We start from the raw sequence: 19,191 nt of genomic DNA on the forward strand, positions 1-19,191 counted from the left end.
AGGAGTAGAAGCCTGTAGGTTCCAGAGCAGATGCTTCGGCACCATTTGTCAGACGGTAGCAGAGTGAACCGTCTATGGATTGGGTGGCTACATAGATGGATCAGGTAAACAATAAGGTCAACCTAGCATTATTATTTCAACAGAGGCAACCAGAATGGATATGGGAGCAAAATGACAAATTAGGGTGAAAAAAGTAAATCATGTAGGTAAGATGGCTAACAGAATTGGGTGGCTGATATGGCTCAGCTTGTGAAAGTATTCACCCCCCTTGGCATTTTTCAATAATTTATTTTTGCATTACAACTTGGAATTTTATTTACACAACATGCCTACCACTTTGAAGATGCAACATATTTAATTTGTGAAACGAACAAGAAATAAGACAAAAAAAGTGAAAACTTGAGCGTGCATAACTATTCACCCTCCCAAAGTCAATACTTTGTAGAGCCACCTTTTGCAGCAATTACAGCTGCAAGTCTCTTGGGGTATGTCTCTATAAGCTTGGCACATCTAGCCACTGGGATTTTTGCCCATTCTTCAAGGTAAAACTGCTCCAGCTCCTTCAAGTTGGATGGGTTCCACTGGTGTAGCAATCTTTAAGTCATACCACAGATTCTCAATTGGATGAGGTCTGGGCTTTGACTAGGCCATTCCAAGACATTCAAATGTTTCCCCTTAAACCATTCGAGTGTTGCTTTAGCAGTATGCTTAGGGTCATTGTCTTGCTGGAAGGTGAACCTCTGTCCCAGTCTCAAATCTCTGGAAGACTGAAACCGGTTTCCCTCAAGAATTTCCCTGTATTTAGAGCCATCCATCATTCCTTCAATTCTGACCAGTTTCCCAGTCCCTGCCGATGAAACACATCCCCACAGCATGATGCTGCCACCACCATGCTTCACTGTGGGGATGGTGTTCTCGGGGTGATGAGAGGTGTTGGATTCAAATACCTTTGCAAGGCACTGTATAAAAAAAATGCCTTCAATTAATTGTGTAAGGGCTAGATTCAATCCATATTGTTGAAGTTCAGCACAATAGCGCAATTTAAAATTTAAAGGTAATTTCCGATTGAACTGACATATGCATAATTTACTGTGAATGCAGTCTCCGCTTACGCGAGAACATTGCCTTTAAATTTATATCCCGCTATAGTGCGGCTCTTCAGCGCTACGGATTGAATTTAGCATAAATTGTTCAGAAATTTGGATTAAAGTGTTTTACTTCAAAGAAGACAAGAGTTCCTTTAAAAAGGCAATGTTATTCAATAGTAGTGGAAATCTGCTGAATAAATGTGTTTGTTCAGAGAAGATTTTTTGAACAATATTTTCACATTTGCCTTTCATGTGCTAGTGCCATTGACATCAAGCAATATCAAAGACTTATCTTGCCGAGGAAATGACAAGACCATGCTTGTGCATTCATACCCTACTGAACTCAGCCAGTGTTTTCACATGACACCAGCAGTCACGTCTTGTGTTTGAACCAAAGACAGTTCAGTACAAGACAGACCAAAGAGCTGTACAAATTAGATTTGTGTGATTACATATAAGTTGCTATATCAGATTCCTCCGAAGGCCAATTTCTGACTAAGCTGACAGACAGGAGGGCAGTGAGGGAGGAAGGGACGGTGACATGTCCTGAAGCCTATGAATCGCTTGCATTTCTCTGCTAATCCCACAGTGGTGCACCGGGGCCATTCTGACAACTGCAGGCAAAGTGGCAGTTTCTACTATGGACACCATACTAGTGTGTGCTTTTGGTGGTGGTAGTGATGGTGGTGCTGGTGATAGTGGTGGTGATAGTGGTGGTGATAGTGGTGGTGATAGTTGTGGTGGTGATAATGGTGGTGGTTATAGTGGTGGTGGTGATAGTGGTGGTGATAGTGGTGGTAATAGTGGTGGTGGTGGTGGTTATAGTGGTGTTGGTTATAGTGGTGGTGGTGATAGCGGTGGTGGTGGTGATGGTGGTGCTGGTGATAGTGGTGGTGATAGTGGTGGTGATAGTGGTGGTGATAGTTGTGGTGGTGATAATGGTGGTGGTTATAGTGGTGGTGGTGATAGTGGTGGTGATAGTGGTGGTAATAGTGGTGGTGATAGTGGTGGTGGTGTTGGTTATAGTGGTGGTGGTGATAGCGGTGGTGGTGATAGCGGTGGTGGTGGTGATAGCGGTAGTGGTTATAGTGGTGTTGGTTATAGTGGTGGTGGTGATAGTGGTGGTGATAGCGGTGGTGGTGATAGTGGTGGTGGTGGTGATAGCGGTGGTGGTTATAGTGGTGGTGGTGGTGATAGTGGTGGTGGTTATAGTGGTGGTGGTGGTGATAGCGGTGGAGGTTATAGTGGTGGTGGTGGTGATAGTGGTGGTAATAGTGGTGGTGATAGTGGTGGTGGTGGTGATAGTGGTGGTAATAGTGGTGGTGATAGTGGTGGTGGTGGTGATAGTGGTGATGATAGCGGTGGTGGTGATAGTGGTGGTGATAGCGGTGGTGGTTATAGTGGTGGTGGTGATAGCGGTGGTGGTTATAGTGGTGGTGGTGATAGTGGTGGTGGTGATAGTGGTGGTGAAAGTGGTGGTGGTGATAGTGGTGGTTTTTCTGGATTTTTTTGTTGTTATTCTGTCTCTCACTGTTCAAATAAACCTACCATTAAAATTATAGACTGATCATTTCTTTGTCAGTGGGCAAACGTACAAAATCAGCAGGGGAACAAATACTTTTTTTCCTCACTGTAGATGTGCCAAGCTTATAGAGACATGCCCCAAGAGACTTGCAGCTGTAATTGCTGCAAAAGGTGGCTCTACAAAGTAATGACATTTTGGGGGGTGAATAGTTATGCACGCTCAAGTTTTCCGTTTTTTTGTCTTATTTCTTACTTGTTTCACAAATGAAATATGTTGCATCTTCAAAGTGGTAGGCATGTTGTGTAAATCAAATGATACAAACCCCCCAAAAATCTATTTTAATTCCAAGTTGTAAGGCAACAAAATAGGAGAAATGCCAAATCAAATCAATTTATATAGCCCTTCTTACATCAGCTGATATCTCAAAGTGCTGTACAGAAACCCAGCCTAAAACCCCAAACAGCAAGCAATGCATGTGTAGAAGCACGGTGGCTAGGAAAAACTCCCTAGAAAGGGGTTCAAGGGGGTGAATACTTTCGCAAGCCACTGTAGTGGTGATGATTCTAGTGGTGATGGTTATAGTGGTGGTGGTGATAGTGGTGATGTTAGTGGTGGTGGTGATTATTGTGGTGGTGGTAGTGGTGGTGTTAATGGTGGTGATTATTGTGGTGGTGATGTTAGTGGTGGTGGTGATTATTGTGGTAGTGGTGGTGTTAATGGTGGTGATTATTGTGGTGGTGGTGGTGGTGATTATTGTGGTGGTGGTGGTGGTGTTAGTGGTGGTGATGGCAGTGGTGGTGATGGCAGTGGTGGTAGTGGTGGTGGTGATTGTGGTGGTGATTATTGTGGTGGTGGTTATAGTGGTGGTGATTATTGTGGTGGTGGTGATTGTGGTGGTGATTATTGTGGTGGTGGTTATAGTGGCGGTGATTATTGTGGTGGTGGTTATAGTGGTGGCGATTATTGTGGTGGTGGTGATTATTGTGGTGGTGGTGATAGTGGTGGTGGTGATAGTGGTGGTGGTGATAGTGGTGGTGGTGAAGTTAGCGGTGGTGATTATTGTGGTGGTGGTGATAGTGGTGGTGGTGGTGATAGTGGGGGTGGTGATGATAGTGGTGGTGGTGATAGTGGGGGTGGTGATGATAGTGGTGGTGGTGATGATAGTGGTGGTGGTGATAGTGGTGGTGATAGTGGTGGTGGTGGTGATAGTGGTGGTGGTGATAGTGGTGGTGGTGATAGTGGTGGTGGTGATAGTGGTGGTGCTGGTCATAGTGGTAGTGCTGGTGTTAATTGTGGTAATGGTAGTGCTGTTGTTAGTGGTGTTGCTGGTTAAAGTGGTGGTGCTTGTTAAAGTGGTGATAGTGGTGGTGATAGTGGTAGTGCTGGCTAAAGTGGTGGTAGTGGTGGTGGTGATGCTGGAGGTTGGCCCTAGCTTTAAAGCTGCTGTCCCCTGGTCTCATGGTGAATAGTGGTGGTGGTGATAGTGGTGGTGGTGGTGATAGCAGTGGTGGTTATAGTGGTGGTGGTGATAGTGGTGGTGATAGCGGTGGTGGTGATAGTGGTGGTTGTGATAGCGGTGGTGGTTATAGTGGTGGTGGTGGTGATAGTGGTGGTGATAGCGGTGGTGGTGAAGTTAGCGGTGGTGGTGATAGTGGTGGTGGTGATAGTGGTGGTGGTGAAGTTAGCGGTGGTGATAGTGGTGGTGATGATAGTGGTGGTGGTGATAGTGGTGGTGGTGGTGGTGATAGTGGTGGTGGTTATAGTGGTGGTGGTGGTGATAGCGGTGGAGGTTATAGTGGTGGTGGTGGTGATAGTGGTGGTAATAGTGGTGGTGATAGTGGTGGTGGTGGTGATAGTGGTGGTAATAGTGGTGGTGATAGTGGTGGTGGTGGTGATAGTGGTGATGATAGCGGTGGTGGTGATAGTGGTGGTGATAGCGGTGGTGGTTATAGTGGTGGTGGTGATAGCGGTGGTGGTTATAGTGGTGGTGGTGATAGTGGTGGTGAAAGTGGTGGTGGTGATAGTGGTGGTTTTTCTGGATTTTTTTGTTGTTATTCTGTCTCTCACTGTTCAAATAAACCTACCATTAAAATTATAGACTGATCATTTCTTTGTCAGTGGGCAAACGTACAAAATCAGCAGGGGAACAAATACTTTTTTCCTCACTGTAGATGTGCCAAGCTTATAGAGACATGCCCCAAGAGACTTGCAGCTGTAATTGCTGCAAAAGGTGGCTCTACAAAGTAATGACATTTTGGGGGGTGAATAGTTATGCACGCTCAAGTTTTCCGTTTTTTTGTCTTATTTCTTACTTGTTTCACAAATGAAATATGTTGCATCTTCAAAGTGGTAGGCATGTTGTGTAAATCAAATGATACAAACCCCCAAAAATCTATTTTAATTCCAAGTTGTAAGGCAACAAAATAGGAGAAATGCCAAATCAAATCAATTTATATAGCCCTTCTTACATCAGCTGATATCTCAAAGTGCTGTACAGAAACCCAGCCTAAAACCCCAAACAGCAAGCAATGCATGTGTAGAAGCACGGTGGCTAGGAAAAACTCCCTAGAAAGGGGTTCAAGGGGGTGAATACTTTCGCAAGCCACTGTAGTGGTGATGATTCTAGTGGTGATGGTTATAGTGGTGGTGGTGATAGTGGTGATGTTAGTGGTGGTGGTGATTATTGTGGTGGTGGTAGTGGTGGTGTTAATGGTGGTGATTATTGTGGTGGTGATGTTAGTGGTGGTGGTGATTATTGTGGTAGTGGTGGTGTTAATGGTGGTGATTATTGTGGTGGTGGTGGTGGTGGTGGTGGTGGTGGTGATTATTGTGGTGGTGGTGGTGGTGTTAGTGGTGGTGATGGCAGTGGTGGTGATGGCAGTGGTGGTAGTGGTGGTGGTGATTGTGGTGGTGATTATTGTGGTGGTGGTTATAGTGGTGGTGATTATTGTGGTGGTGGTGATTGTGGTGGTGATTATTGTGGTGGTGGTTATAGTGGCGGTGATTATTGTGGTGGTGGTTATAGTGGTGGCGATTATTGTGGTGGTGGCGATTATTGTGGTGGTGGCGATTATTGTGGTGGTGGTGATTATTGTGGTGGTGGTGATTATTGTGGTGGTGGTGATAGTGGTGGTGGTGATAGTGGTGGTGGTGATAGTGGTGGTGGTGAAGTTAGCGGTGGTGATTATTGTGGTGGTGGTGATAGTGGTGGTGGTGGTGGTGATAGTGGGGGTGGTGATGATAGTGGTGGTGGTGATAGTGGGGGTGGTGATGATAGTGGTGGTGGTGATGATAGTGGTGGTGGTGATAGTGGTGGTGATAGTGGTGGTGGTGGTGATAGTGGTGGTGGTGATAGTGGTGGTGGTGATAGTGGTGGTGCTGGTCATAGTGGTAGTGCTGGTGTTAATTGTGGTAATGGTAGTGCTGTTGTTAGTGGTGTTGCTGGTTAAAGTGGTGGTGCTTGTTAAAGTGGTGATAGTGGTGGTGATAGTGGTAGTGCTGGCTAAAGTGGTGGTAGTGGTGGTGGTGATGCTGGAGGTTGGCCCTAGCTTTAAAGCTGCTGTCCCCTGGTCTCATGGTGAATAGTGGTGGTGGTGATAGTGGTGGTGGTGGTGATAGCAGTGGTGGTTATAGTGGTGGTGGTGATAGTGGTGGTGATAGCGGTGGTGGTGATAGTGGTGGTTGTGATAGCGATGGTGGTTATAGTGGTGGTGGTGGTGATAGTGGTGGTGATAGCGGTGGTGGTGATAGTGGTGGTGATAGCGGTGGTGGTTATAGTGGTGGTGGTGAAGTTAGCGGTGGTGGTGATAGTGGTGGTGGTGATAGTGGTGGTGGTGAAGTTAGCGGTGGTGATAGTGGTGGTGATGATAGTGGTGGTGGTGATAGTGGTGGTGGTGATGATAGTGGTGGTGGTGATGATAGTGGTGGTGGTGATGATAGTGGTGGTGGTGATAGTGGGGGTGGTGATGATAGTGGTGGTGGTGATTATTGTGGTGGTGGTAGTGGTGGTGTTAATGGTGGTGATTATTGTGGTGGTGGTGGTGTTGGTGATTATTGTGGTGGTGGTGGTGGTGTTAGTGGTGGTGATGGCAGTGGTGGTGATGGCAGTGGTGGTAGTGGTGGTGGTGATTGTGGTGGTGATTATTGTGGTGGTGGTTATAGTGGTGGTGATTATTGTGGTGGTGGTGATTGTGGTGGTGATTATTGTGGTGGTGGTTATAGTGGTGGTGATTATTGTGGTGGTGGTTATAGAGGTGGCGATTATTGTGGTGGTGGTGATAGTGGTGGTGGTGATAGTGGTGGTGGTGATAGTGGTGGTGGTGAAGTTAGCGGTGGTGATTATTGTGGTGGTGGTGATAGTGGTGGTGGTGATAGTGGTGGTGGTGGTGATAGTGGGGGTGGTGATGATAGTGGTGGTGGTGATGATAGTGGTGGTGGTGATAGTGGGGGTGGTGATGATAGTGGTGGTGGTGATGATAGTGGTGGTGGTGATGATAGTGGTGGTGGTGATAGTGGTGGTGGTGATAGTGGTGGTGGTGGTGATAGTGGTGGTGGTGATAGTGGTGGTGCTGGTCATAGTGGTAGTGCTGGTGTTAATTGTGGTAATGGTAGTGCTGGTGTTAGTGGTGTTGCTGGTTAAAGTGGTGGTGCTTGTTAAAGTGGTGATAGTGGTGGTGATAGTGGTAGTGCTGGCTAAAGTGGTGGTAGTGGTGGTGGTGATGCTGGAGGTTGGCCCTAGCTTTAAAGCTGCTGTCCCCTGGTCTCATGGTGAATAGTGGTGGTGGTGATAGTGGTGGTGGTGGTGATAGCAGTGGTGGTTATAGTGGTGGTGGTGATAGTGGTGGTGGTGATAGTGGTGGTGGTGGTGATATCGCTGGTGGTTATAGTGGTGGTGGTGATAGTGGTGGTGATAGCGGTGGTGGTGATAGTGGTGGTGATAGTGGTGGTGGTACTATTGGTGGTTTTGAAGTTAATGGTGGTGATAGTGGTGGTGGTGATGATAGTGGTGGTGGTGATAGTGGTGGTGGTGATGATAGTGGTGGTGGTGATAGTGGGGGTGGTGATGATAGTGGTGGTGGTGATTATTGTGGTGGTGGTAGTGGTGGTGTTAATGGTGGTGATTATTGTGGTGGTGGTGGTGGTGGTGGTGGTGGTGGTAGTGGTGGTGGTGGTGGTGTTAGTGGTGGTGATGGCAGTGGTGGTGATGGCAGTGGTGGTAGTGGTGGTGGTGATTGTGGTGGTGATTATTGTGGTGGTGGTTATAGTGGTGGTGATTATTGTGGTGGTGGTGATTATTGTGGTGGTGGTTATAGTGGTGGTGATTATTGTGGTGGTGGTTATAGTGGTGGCGATTATTGTGGTGGTGGTGATTATTGTGGTGGTGGTGATAGTGGTGGTGGTGATAGTGGTGGTGGTGATAGTGGTGGTGGTGAAGTTAGCGGTGGTGATTATTGTGGTGGTGGTTATAGTGGTGGTGATTATTGTGGTGGTGGTGATTATTGTGGTGGTGGTGATAGTGGTGGTGGTGATAGTGGTGGTGGTGGTGGTGATAGTGGGGGTGGTGATGATAGTGGTGGTGGTGATAGTGGGGGTGGTGATGATAGTGGTGGTGGTGATGATAGTGGTGGTGGTGATGATAGTGGTGGTGGTGATAGTGGTGGTGGTGATAGTGGTGGTGGTGGTGATAGTGGTGGTGGTGATAGTGGTGGTGCTGGTCATAGTGGTAGTGCTGGTGTTAATTGTGGTAATGGTAGTGCTGGTGTTAGTGGTGTTGCTGATTAAAGTGGTGGTGCTTGTTAAAGTGGTGATAGCGGTGGTGATAGTGGTAGTGCTGGCTAAAGTGGTGGTAGTGGTGGTGGTGATGCTGGAGGTTGGCCCTAGCTTTAAAGCTGCTGTCCCCTGGTCTCATGGTGAATAGTGGTGGTGGTGATAGTGGTGGTGGTGGTGATAGCAGTGGTGGTTATAGTGGTGGTGGTGATAGTGGTGGTGATAGCGGTGATAGTGGTCTCATGGTGAATAACAGAAGATAATGAATGGTTTGAGAGGTGCTCTTCCCTCCCTGGTCCCCCCTCCATGATCCCCCTGTGGCCCCCCAACACCAGCTGTTCATTAACCAAAATATGCAAACTAGACCTGGTACTACACCTCCCCTGACTCCCCTCCCCATCTCCTCCTCCTCCCTGTCTCCTCCTCCTCCTCCTCCCTCTGTCTCCTCCTCCCACTCCCTCTGTCTCCTCCTCCTCCTCCCTCTGTCTCCTCCTCCTCCTCCCTCTGTCTCCTCCTCCTCCCCCGTCTCCTCCTCCTCCCCCGTCTCCTCCTCCTCCCCGTCTCCTCCTCCTCCCCCGTCTCCTCCTCCTCCTCCCTCTGTCTCCTCCTCCTCCTCTGTCTCCTCCTCCTCCCCGTCTCCTCCTCCTCCCCGTCTCCTCCTCCTCCTCCCCATCTCCTCCTCTTCCTCCCTCTGTTTCCCCCTCCTCCCTCTGTCTCCTCCCCCCCCTCCCTCTGTCTCCTCCTCCTCCTCCTTCTCCTCCTCCATCTCCTCCTTCTCCTCCCCCTGTCTCCTCCTCCTCCCCGTCTCCTCCTCCCCATCTCCTCCTCTCCCTCCCTCTGTTTCCCCCTCCTCTCTCTGTCTCCTCCTCCCTCTGTCTCCTCCTCCTCCTCCTCCTCTGTCTCCTCCTTCTCCTCCCCCTGTCTCCTCCTCCTCCCCTGTCTCCTCCTCCTCCCTCTGTCTCCTCCTCCTCCCTCTGTCTCCTCCTCCTCCCTCTGTCTCCTCCTCCTCCCTCTGTCTCATCCTTCTCCTCCTCTGTCTCCTCCTCCTCCTCCTGTCTCCTCCTTCTCCTCCCCTGTCTCCTCCTTCTCCTCCCCCTGTCTCCTCCTCCTCCCCGTCTCCTCCTCCCCATCTCCTCCTCTCCCTCCCTCTGTTTCCCCCTCCTCTCTCTGTCTCCTCCTCCCTCTGTCTCCTCCTCCTCCTCCTCCTCTGTCTCCTCCTTCTCCTCCCCCTGTCTCCTCCTCCTCCCCCTGTCTCCTCCTCCTCCCTCTGTCTCCTCCTCCTCCCTCTGTCTCCTCCTCCTCCCTCTGTCTCCTCCTCCTCTGTCTCGTCCTCCTCCTCCTCTGTCTCCTCCTCCTCCTCCCTCTGTCTCATCCTTCTCCTCCTCTGTCTCCTCCTCCTCCTCCTGTCTCCTCCTTCTCCTCCCCTGTCTCCTCCTCCTCCTCCCCCTGTCTCCTCCTCCTCCCCATCTCCTCCTCCTCCTCCCCATCTCCTCCTCTTCCTTCCCGTCTCCTTCTCCCCTCAGCCCTTCTTTACTGGCCAAGACCTGCTGACAGCCAGTCCTGGCTTATCAGACACAGAGCAATGGAGACAGAGAGCGCTGTGTCTGTGTGTGTCTGAGCGCTATGTGTGTGTGTCTGAGTGCTATGTGTGTGTCTCTGTGTGTGTCTGAGCGCTATGTGTGTGTGTCTGTGTGTGTCTGAGCGCTATGTGTGTGTGTCTGTGTGTGTCTGAGCGCTATGTGTGTGTCTGTGTGTGTCTGAGCGCTATGTGTGTGTGTCTGTGTGTGTCTGAGCGCTGTGTGTGTGTGTCTGTGTGTGTCTGAGCGCTATGTGTGTGTGTCTGTGTGTGTCTGAGCGCTATGTGTGTGTGTCTGTGTGTATCTGAGCGCTATGTGTGTGTGTCTGTGTGCGTCTGAGCGCTATGTGTGTCTCTGTGTGTATCTGAGCGCTATGTGTGTGTGTCTGTGTGTGTCTGAGCGCTATGTGTGTGTGTCTGTGTGTATCTGAGTGCTATGTGTGTGTGTCTGTGTGCGTCTGAGCGCTGTGTGTGTGTGTCTGTGTGCGTCTGAGCGCTGTGTGTGTTTATGAGTGTGAGTATGTGTTTCTGTAACTATCTCTGTGTGAGAGCACTGAGATGAAAACTCCCCATCACTAATAACCAGAGGTCAACTTCCTGACCACTAATAATCAGAGGTCAACTATCTGACCACTAATAACCATAGGTCAACTATCTGACCACTAATAACCATAGGTCAACTATCTGACCACTAATAATCAGAGGTCAACTATCTGACCACTAGTAATCAGAGTTCAACTATCTGACCACTAATAATCAGAGGTCAACTTCCTGACCACTAATAATCAGAGGTCAACTATCTGACCACTAATAATCAGAGGTCAACTTCCTGACCACTAATAATCAGAGGTCAACTATCTGACCACTAATAATCAGAGGTCAACTTCCTGACCACTAATAATCAGAGGTCAACTTCCTGACCACTAATAATCAGAGGTCAACTTCCTGACCACTAATAATCAGAGGTCAACTTCCTGACCACTAATAATCAGAGTTCAACTATCTGACCACTAATAATCAGAGGTCAACTTCCTGACCACTAATAATCAGAGGTCAACTATCTGACCACTAGTAATCAGAGGTCAACTATCTGACCACTAGTAATCAGAGGTCAACTATCTGACCACTAGTAATCAGAGGTCAACTATCTGACCACTAATAATCAGAGGTCAACTATCTGACCACTAATAATCAGAGGTCAACAGACCCTCCTCACTTCACCTAAATATTAATGCCCGCATCTATTGTTGGAGAACATTTTGTTGAAGAGCAACGTTTCGGAAACACCCGCCCCATCAATAATGAAGTGTTCTTGTCTCACTGACGGATGTGCCGGGCGTTCCCGAGCCATATTCATAACAAGCATCCGTTTCTCCCTCTCTCTCTTTCGCTTTCCCCCTCTCTCCCTCTCTGCCAGTTGACATACTGACTGAGGAATCACAGGCTGTGTTGAGGGCCTCGTCAGGAGCCTCAGGCGTCAGCCCTCGCAGGCTCCTCTGGGGCACCGCAAAGGTAAATCATAATAGGCTTTTTTTTTTTTCTACCGCTATGACTCCACAGACATGCTTAACCAAGCACTTTATTTATTCGCCATTAGGAGTCTTGCTTGATGCAACAACAAAAAAAGAAAGAAAAAAAAAGAGAAAATGCATAATTGATTATTCTGGTCACATTAGCTTATACCTATAAACGTAATCTATTTTTAATGGAGCGGTGACTGCGCGGGGGGCCGGTGTGGTCGATAGCATTTTAAAGGGTGTTGATGTGCACATGCTGAGTGTCTGATGAGGTCTAGGGGGAGGGGCCCGGGCAGAAAGGGGCGGGCGGGGTTTTGTGGAGTCAGGTGACTTACCTGTTGGCCGGTGACCAATAGGATGGAGCCCTCTTTGGCGTGCATCACCTGGCGGAAAATGTGGTCGAGGATGAGGAGCTCGCTCCAACAGTTCTGGAGGAGCTTCATTTGGTCGTCCACCTGTCCGTGAGACAAGGGGAGAAAAGAGAGAAGAATAGGTCATTTGTTGATGTTGACGCTAATGATAATGCTATGTCAATGTGTCATGCTACGTTTATTCCGCCTTTAAATAAAAAGGATACAAAATGATACATGAAAACACCTCCCTGACAATATTCTCTTAGTGAAAGGTTTTCGGGTGAAGCGAGCTACAACACTTTTGTGGTTTTGACATGTAGACATAACTAGATTGACTAGTGTTGATCACTATTTGAATTTGAATTTGTAATTTAACAAAAAAGCTATTTGAACATTTATTTAATGAGGCAAGTCAGTTAAGAACAAATTCTTATTTACAATGACGGCCTACCCCAGGCAAACCCGGAAGACGCTGGGCCAATCACAGCCGGATGTGACACAGCCTGGATTTGAACCAGGAACTGTAGTGACACCTCTACCACTGAGATGCAGTGCCTTAACCCGCTGCGCCACTCGGGAGTCCTATTCCACTGGTGGAAGGTCAGGTGTGTAGTGGAGGGTAAATGCAGTTTATCCAATTTGTTTCAGAAAACTACATTGAAAGTATAGGGAGCGGCGATAAGAGTTTACCCACCTACTTTATCACTACATCACTCGTGAAGGTAGACAACCTCACACTATACTGCAGTATCACATAACCGTAGTCCCCTACTTCCCCCTTCCCCGTCCAAACACATCCACACCACCGGTTTTCAAAGAGCCTGTGCACGTCCCTGTTTGTCAGCATCATTGGTGTTATCTGTTTGCCTAGTGCCACCAGTGGCTGAGTGATTTCACAGTTCTCAGTGATTAAGTAGCGAGTTTCTCAGCAACAAGGCGGCTGGTGACTCCCATCCCGGTGACTGACGCACGGTGAAAGTAGTCTGATACACTGCAACAACCCATCCATTGTGGACCAGTTACTTCCCAGGGCTCAGCGTGTTAATCATTCCACACTGTAGCCACAAACACAGAAAGAACACAGAAAGGCCACATTCAGAAGCAAAAGAATGAGGAAAAAGACAGAGATTTCTCTCTCACCTCTCCTGTTTTCCTTTCGACAAACAGTGTCACCCTCGATACTATTTATCTGACTTGCGGGATGATGTTGGCTTCGCAAAACGCTTTGGTCGGTGTTGTTGTGGCGAAATGCGCTTTGCATGAGTCTGAGAGAATCGTTGGGTTAACAGTTAAGGTCTGTGACGTTGCACTCTAAAACATCAATGAGTTTTACATAAGAATGCAGATCTATGGTAAACTGCCTCACTAACAGGTACGGTACAATCGGTGGAGAAAGGAATGCTATTATCCATTATGGAACTTAGTAAACGAGGCCATTTGTTTCAATCGAAGAGCTGTGATATCACTGAGCTAACGGATATTCTACTGTACCTAAAAACACTTTATTACCTCGAATGACACGGTGGTAGTTTCAGTGTAACTGTTGTTGAGACTGATTGTTTTGACTGCAGAGGAGTTATTTAGCCTCCACCCAGGCATAACAATGGCACTATCGCTGAGAGTTCGCTTGGAGGAGTAGGGTTATAGGCGAGACTCAAGCCGAGACTGACTGACTGTCTGTCTGCCTGTCTACTGTATCAACATGACATGTCTCGTTCCTCTTTTAATCAAAATGAGATAGGACAAAATACAACAAAGCCGCAGTGACCTTTACCACAAATTCTGACAGTCCCTGTAATTCCTGTGTTTTTTTCTCTCATCCTTCCTTTCTGCGGGGCGGGTGACTGGAGGCGACATACGAGAGCAACATTCTAATGCAGTCAGTAAAACTATCAGGGGAGGGAGGTAGGGGGAGGGCATGAGGAAGGCGAGGGTGAATGAGTGTACTTCTTACTGTACTTTGATCCCCCATCCCTGTCTCTGTCAGCATTACTAGTTAAATACCCTCTCAGAGAGAGAGAGAGAGAGAGGGAGAGAGAGATGGAGAAAGATGGGCAGTTAGACCCTGCTTTTCAAAGCAGACCTGTCGGGTCCAGGCGAGCGCCGGGTTCCCCATCAAAGGGAGCCGTCCTCACGCTGCCTTCCTGGCAGCATCACTCCAGACAGAGGTCCCTTCCTGGCAGCATCACTCCAGACAGAACGTCCTTCCTGGCAGCATCACTCCAGACAGAGCTTCCTTCCTGGCAGCATCACTCCAGACATAACTTCCTTCCTGGTAGCATCACTCCAGACAGAGATTCCTTCCTGGTAGCATCACTCCAGACAGAGATTCCTTCCTGGTAGCATCACTCCAGACATAACTTCCTTCCTGGCAGCATCACTCCTGACAGAACTTATTTCCTGGTAGCATCACTCCAGACAGAACGTCCTTCCTGCCAACATCACTCCAGACAGAACTTCCTTCCTGGCAGCATCACTCCAGACAGAGCCAGGTTATCAAGGGGAGACGTGGGGGACTTGAACGAGTGTCACCCGCACAGCGACCGAGACAAGACGAGCAAAGTGAGGCGTGGAGAGGTATCGCCAACCCCTTTAAGTGCCAGTCCCTGACAAGACTTTCCTTTGCACTGTCACATGGTGGAATCCAACAAGCTCTGGATTTCACAAATCCGTCTGTCCGTCCACTCAGATACAAGGAGTGGTCTGACAAGGGAAGGGATTTATTTACTGTCTGTCTATTCTGTATTCTGTTCCCGAGAACTGGAATGTGAACGTGTTGTAAATAACATGTAGCCAAAAGCCAACAGCTTTAGACAATGACATGTCTTAAGTTAATGGCCCAATAATGTTTTTAATAAATGTTACAGTTGATTGAACTATATGGAACCAATAACACATGTAATTTAGGAGATCGTCCAGGCTGATATTATTCATACCAAGCACTAAACAGTAGAGAACATGGATGATAGCATTAGTAGAATCATACTTCATCCGACTGCAGAAAACATACTTCACAGTTTCATCCACAAAACTATACAACTGACCACTATCATTAAAACGGGTACATTCAGATTAGATTTAGTTTCTGAAAAACCAGATGGTGAAGAACAAATAGTAGCTAAACTTCCAGAATGTATCTGTAGTGTACTAATGTATCTGTAGTGTACTAATGTATCTGTAGTGTACTAATGTATCTGTAGTGTACTAATGTATCTGTTGTGTACTTTGTATATGTAGTGTACTAATGTATCTGTAGTGTACTAATGTATCTGTAGTGTACTAATGTATCTGTAGTGCACTTTGTATCTGTAGTGTACTAATGTATCTGTAGTGTACTAATGTATCTGTAGTGTACTGATGTATCTGTAGTGTACTAATGTATCTGTAGTGTACTAATGTATCTGTAGTGCACTTTGTATCTGTAGTGTACTAATGTATCTGTAGTGTACTAATGTATCTGTAGTGTACTTTGTATTTGTAGTGTACTGATGTATCTGTAGTGTACTAATGTATCTGTAGTGTACTGATGTATCTGTAGTGTACTAATGTATCTGTAGTGTACTAATGTATCTGTAGTGTACTTTGTATCTGTAGTGTACTAATGTATCTGTAGTGTACTTTGTATTTGTAGTGTACTGATGTATCTGTAGTGTACTAATGTATCTGTAGTGTACTAATGTATCCGTAGTGTACTAATGTATCTGTAGTGTACTAATGTGTCTGTAGTGTACTAATGTATCTGTAGTGTACTTTGTATCTGTAGTGTACTAATGTATCTGCAGTGCACTTTGTATCTGTAGTGTACTAATGTATCTGTAGTGTACTGTGGCACACTCAGTAGACACTACCTATCCCTGTCTATTGGTCTGACTGGAACCCTCCACGCAACAGCGAAATCATAAAACAGTTATGACCAAGGCTTTACCTTGTTAGCTTTGGGTTTGGCACTGAGAGCAGTCGAATAGCCCCTTTAAGATGAGCGTCATCCCTCAGATTGGCCCAAACTATTCCAAACATTTAAGGCTATTTTTAAGGAGTACTTTTTCAATATTTTAATATCATCACTGCTTCTTTTCTTATTTTTAAGTAGGAACTTCTCACAGTGCTTGTAATGAAAAATACATATCCTCCCAGAAATCAATTTAACACCTTTACGGCCATCCAGGCAAGAGGGATCAATGCCCAGATCAATTGCTTAACCACAAGCACAGATGAATGTTTTCTACTTCACACAGAGAGAGAGAGAAAGAGGCAGAATATGAAATAAGAGGGGGAGTATGAGTGAGTGAGTGAGTGTGAGAGAGAGAGAGAGAGAGAGAGAGAGAGAGAGAGAGAGAGAGAGAGAGAGAGAGAGAGAGAGAGACTAAAGAACTTAAGGGATGTAGAGAAAATTAAATAGAAAAATACACATTTTCGGGAATGTAAATTAATTAGGAATGGTGTGTTTGGAGGACCCAACAGTAATATATATTAATTGATTCATTCATCGTCCCCTGCTAAGAAGACACCACTGATAATAATGCTGATAATGGTCTGGAGTCAAAACCGGAAGATGTGGCAAAGCATATATATATATATATATATATATATATATATATATATATATATATATATATAAAATAGTTTTTCTTCTTCTTTTTTTGTATGCTGTTTTTGGTCGAAAGCAACGATTAAGTATTGTGGGTATAACGAGGTTAGACAGCTGGATCTGATTTTAATAAGAAGCTCTTTTTTTTTGTTGATGTGGCCTAAAGAACCAATTAATATAATCCCCTTTAAGTGCTCCTTAATGAACAAAGTGAATAGCATTGTTTTTTGCCCACATACGCTGAGTCCATTTTTTCCAAAATGATATTTACATACAACAAAATCTAACATATATATCTCTCTCTCTCTCTCTATCTCTTTCTCTCTGTGTGTTTCCCCCCCTCGGACTAACTAGACATCTATCAATGTTCTCTCTGAGAACTACCTGTGAAGTTTGAAGTTCACTTCAATGAGGGAACTCTCAAGCATGGCATCGTTTGAGTTGTCTTCTGTTGGTGTCTGTTCGTCTGGTGGCGAACAGGCCTCGTGTAGGATACGATTCAGCTGGCGATAGCTAGCAATTAATTCTCCTACACTAGGTTCCACTGTTTTCAGGCTGTTACTCAGCCTGTTTTACTTCATAACACATTCTACCCTAGACAAATTGTTCAGATTTGGGTGTAGGTGTTTGTATTTGTATCCTGTAGAAAGCCATGCCCAAATGCAATCTAATCATTAATGGTTGATAATTACAAAAACAATCTTCCACAATCATGTGGTAACACCTATTGTACAATACCAATAATGTTTTAAAACAATAGAAACACACAAAATAGAGTGGTGTAATCATAGAGATCTAATTACAGAAAATGTACTTGAATGGGAATGTCCTTTTCTAGTAATTCTATTTCTATTGTGCTATAACGGATGGTAAAATAGCCTTAGTGAGTGAGTAAATCCCTGGGATGTGCTGTATGTGACCTGTGGCCAGCCAGCCAGCCAAGGTTCCAGTCTCCCCAGGGACAGGGCCTAGTGGACGGGGATATACTAAACCATTAGTCTGGCAGCTCTATCTGTCCTCTCTGCTCTCCCTGATCCTGTGGAAATATCCCAGTCTGTTTGTCATGGCAGAGGCTCCGTTTGGACCCTGGTCCATCTCCTGCTGTGGCTAGGGGTGATAAGCATGCTGGGTATGAAGTGGGTATGATATCACAGCATCGCTTCAGATAGAAATTGCATTTATAGAGCAGATGAAGTAGTTTTTACCTCTGTCGGTCTATCTGTCTTCCTGTCAGGTCTGTCTGTCAATCTGCCTGTCTGTCAGGTCTGTCTGTCAATCTGCCTGTCTGTCAGGTCTGCCTGTCTATCTGTCTTCCTGTCAGGTCTGTCTGTCTGTCTGTCTGTCTGTCTGTCTGTCTGTCTGTCTGTCTGTCTGTCTGTCTGTCTGTCTGTCTGTCTGTCTCTCTCTGTCTGTCTCTGTTTGTCTGATTCTCTGTCTGTCTCTGTCTGTCTCTGACTCTCTCAATTCTCAATTCAAGGGGCATAATTGGCATGGGAAACATATGTTAACATTGCCAAAGCAAGTGAAGTATATAATAAACAAGAGAAATAAACAATACAATTTTTTTAACAGTAAACATTACACTCACAGAAGTTCCAAAAGAATAAAGACATTTCAAATGTCATATTATGTATATATACAGTGTTGTAACGATGTGCAAATAGTTAAAGTACAAAAAGGAAAATAAATACACTTAAATATGGGATGCATTTACAATGGTGTTTGTTCTTCACTGGTTGCTCTTTTCTTGTGGAAACAGGTCACAAATCTTGCTGCTGTGATGGCACACTGTGGTATTTCACCCAGTAGATATGGGAGTTTATCAAAATTGGGTTTGTTTTCTAATTCTTTGTGAATCTGTGTAATCTGAGGGAAATATGTGTCTCTAATATGGTCATACATTTGGCAGGAGGTTAGGAAGTGCAGCTCAGTTTCCACCTCATTTTGTGGGCAGTGTGCATATAGCTTGTCTTCTCTTGAGAGCCAGGTCTTCATACAATGGCCTCTCTCAATAGCAAGGATATGCTCACTGAGTCTGTACATAGTCAAAGCTTTCCTTAATTTTGGGTCCGTCATAGTGGTCAGGTATTCTGCCACTGTGTACTCTCAGTTTAGGGCCAAATAGCATTCTAGTTTGCTCTGCTTTTTTGTTAATTCTTTCCAATGTGTCAATTAATTATCTTTTTGTTTTCTCATGATTTGATTGGGTCTAATAGTATTGCTGTCCTTGGGCTCTGTGGGGTCTGTTTGTGTTTGTGAACAGAGCCCAAGGATCAGCTTGCTTAAGGGGCTCTTCTCCAGGTTCATTTCTCTGTAGGTGATGGCTTGTTATGGAAGGTTTGGGAATCGCTTCCTTTTAGGTGGTTGTAAAATGTAATTGCTCTTTTCTGGATTATCGGCCTAATTCTTTTCTGGGTATCGGCCTAATTCTGCTCTGCATGCATTATTTGGCGTTTTACATTGTACACTGAGGATATTTTTGCAGAACTCTGTATGTAGAGTCTCAATTTGGTGTTTGTCCCATTTTGTGAATTCTTGGTTGGTGAGCGGACCCCAGACCTCACAACCATTAAAGGGCAATGTGTTCTATAACTGATTCAAGTATTCTTTGCCAAATCCAAATTGATGTGTCGAATTTTATGTTCCTTTTAATGGCGTAGAAGGCCCTTCTTGCCTTGTCTTTCTTGTCATTCACAGCTTTGTGGAAGTTACGCACCTGTGGTGTTGATGTTTAGGCCGAGGTATGTATAGTTTCTTCCTGTGCTCTAAGGCAACGGT

The 19,191-nt window shown here is 45.9% G+C and overlaps 1 protein-coding gene across 3 annotated transcripts in view; it reads right to left on the bottom strand.

Moving 5' to 3' along the window:
- LOC106574163 (nuclear receptor subfamily 5 group A member 2) overlaps positions 1 to 19,191 on the bottom strand; it is a 112,898-nt gene that overhangs the window by 37,858 nt on the left and 55,849 nt on the right. For all 3 annotated transcript variants that reach the window (XM_045697409.1, XM_014149826.2, XM_045697408.1), the window contains one exon: positions 11,808 to 11,927. In XM_045697409.1, the coding sequence (XP_045553365.1) occupies positions 11,808 to 11,927 (120 nt within the window). The remainder of the gene's footprint in view (positions 1 to 11,807; positions 11,928 to 19,191) is intronic.

Source organism: Salmo salar, chromosome ssa16 (assembly GCF_905237065.1).
Source record: "Salmo salar chromosome ssa16, Ssal_v3.1, whole genome shotgun sequence".
In the NCBI taxonomy this organism is placed as follows: Eukaryota; Metazoa; Chordata; class Actinopteri; order Salmoniformes; family Salmonidae; genus Salmo; species Salmo salar.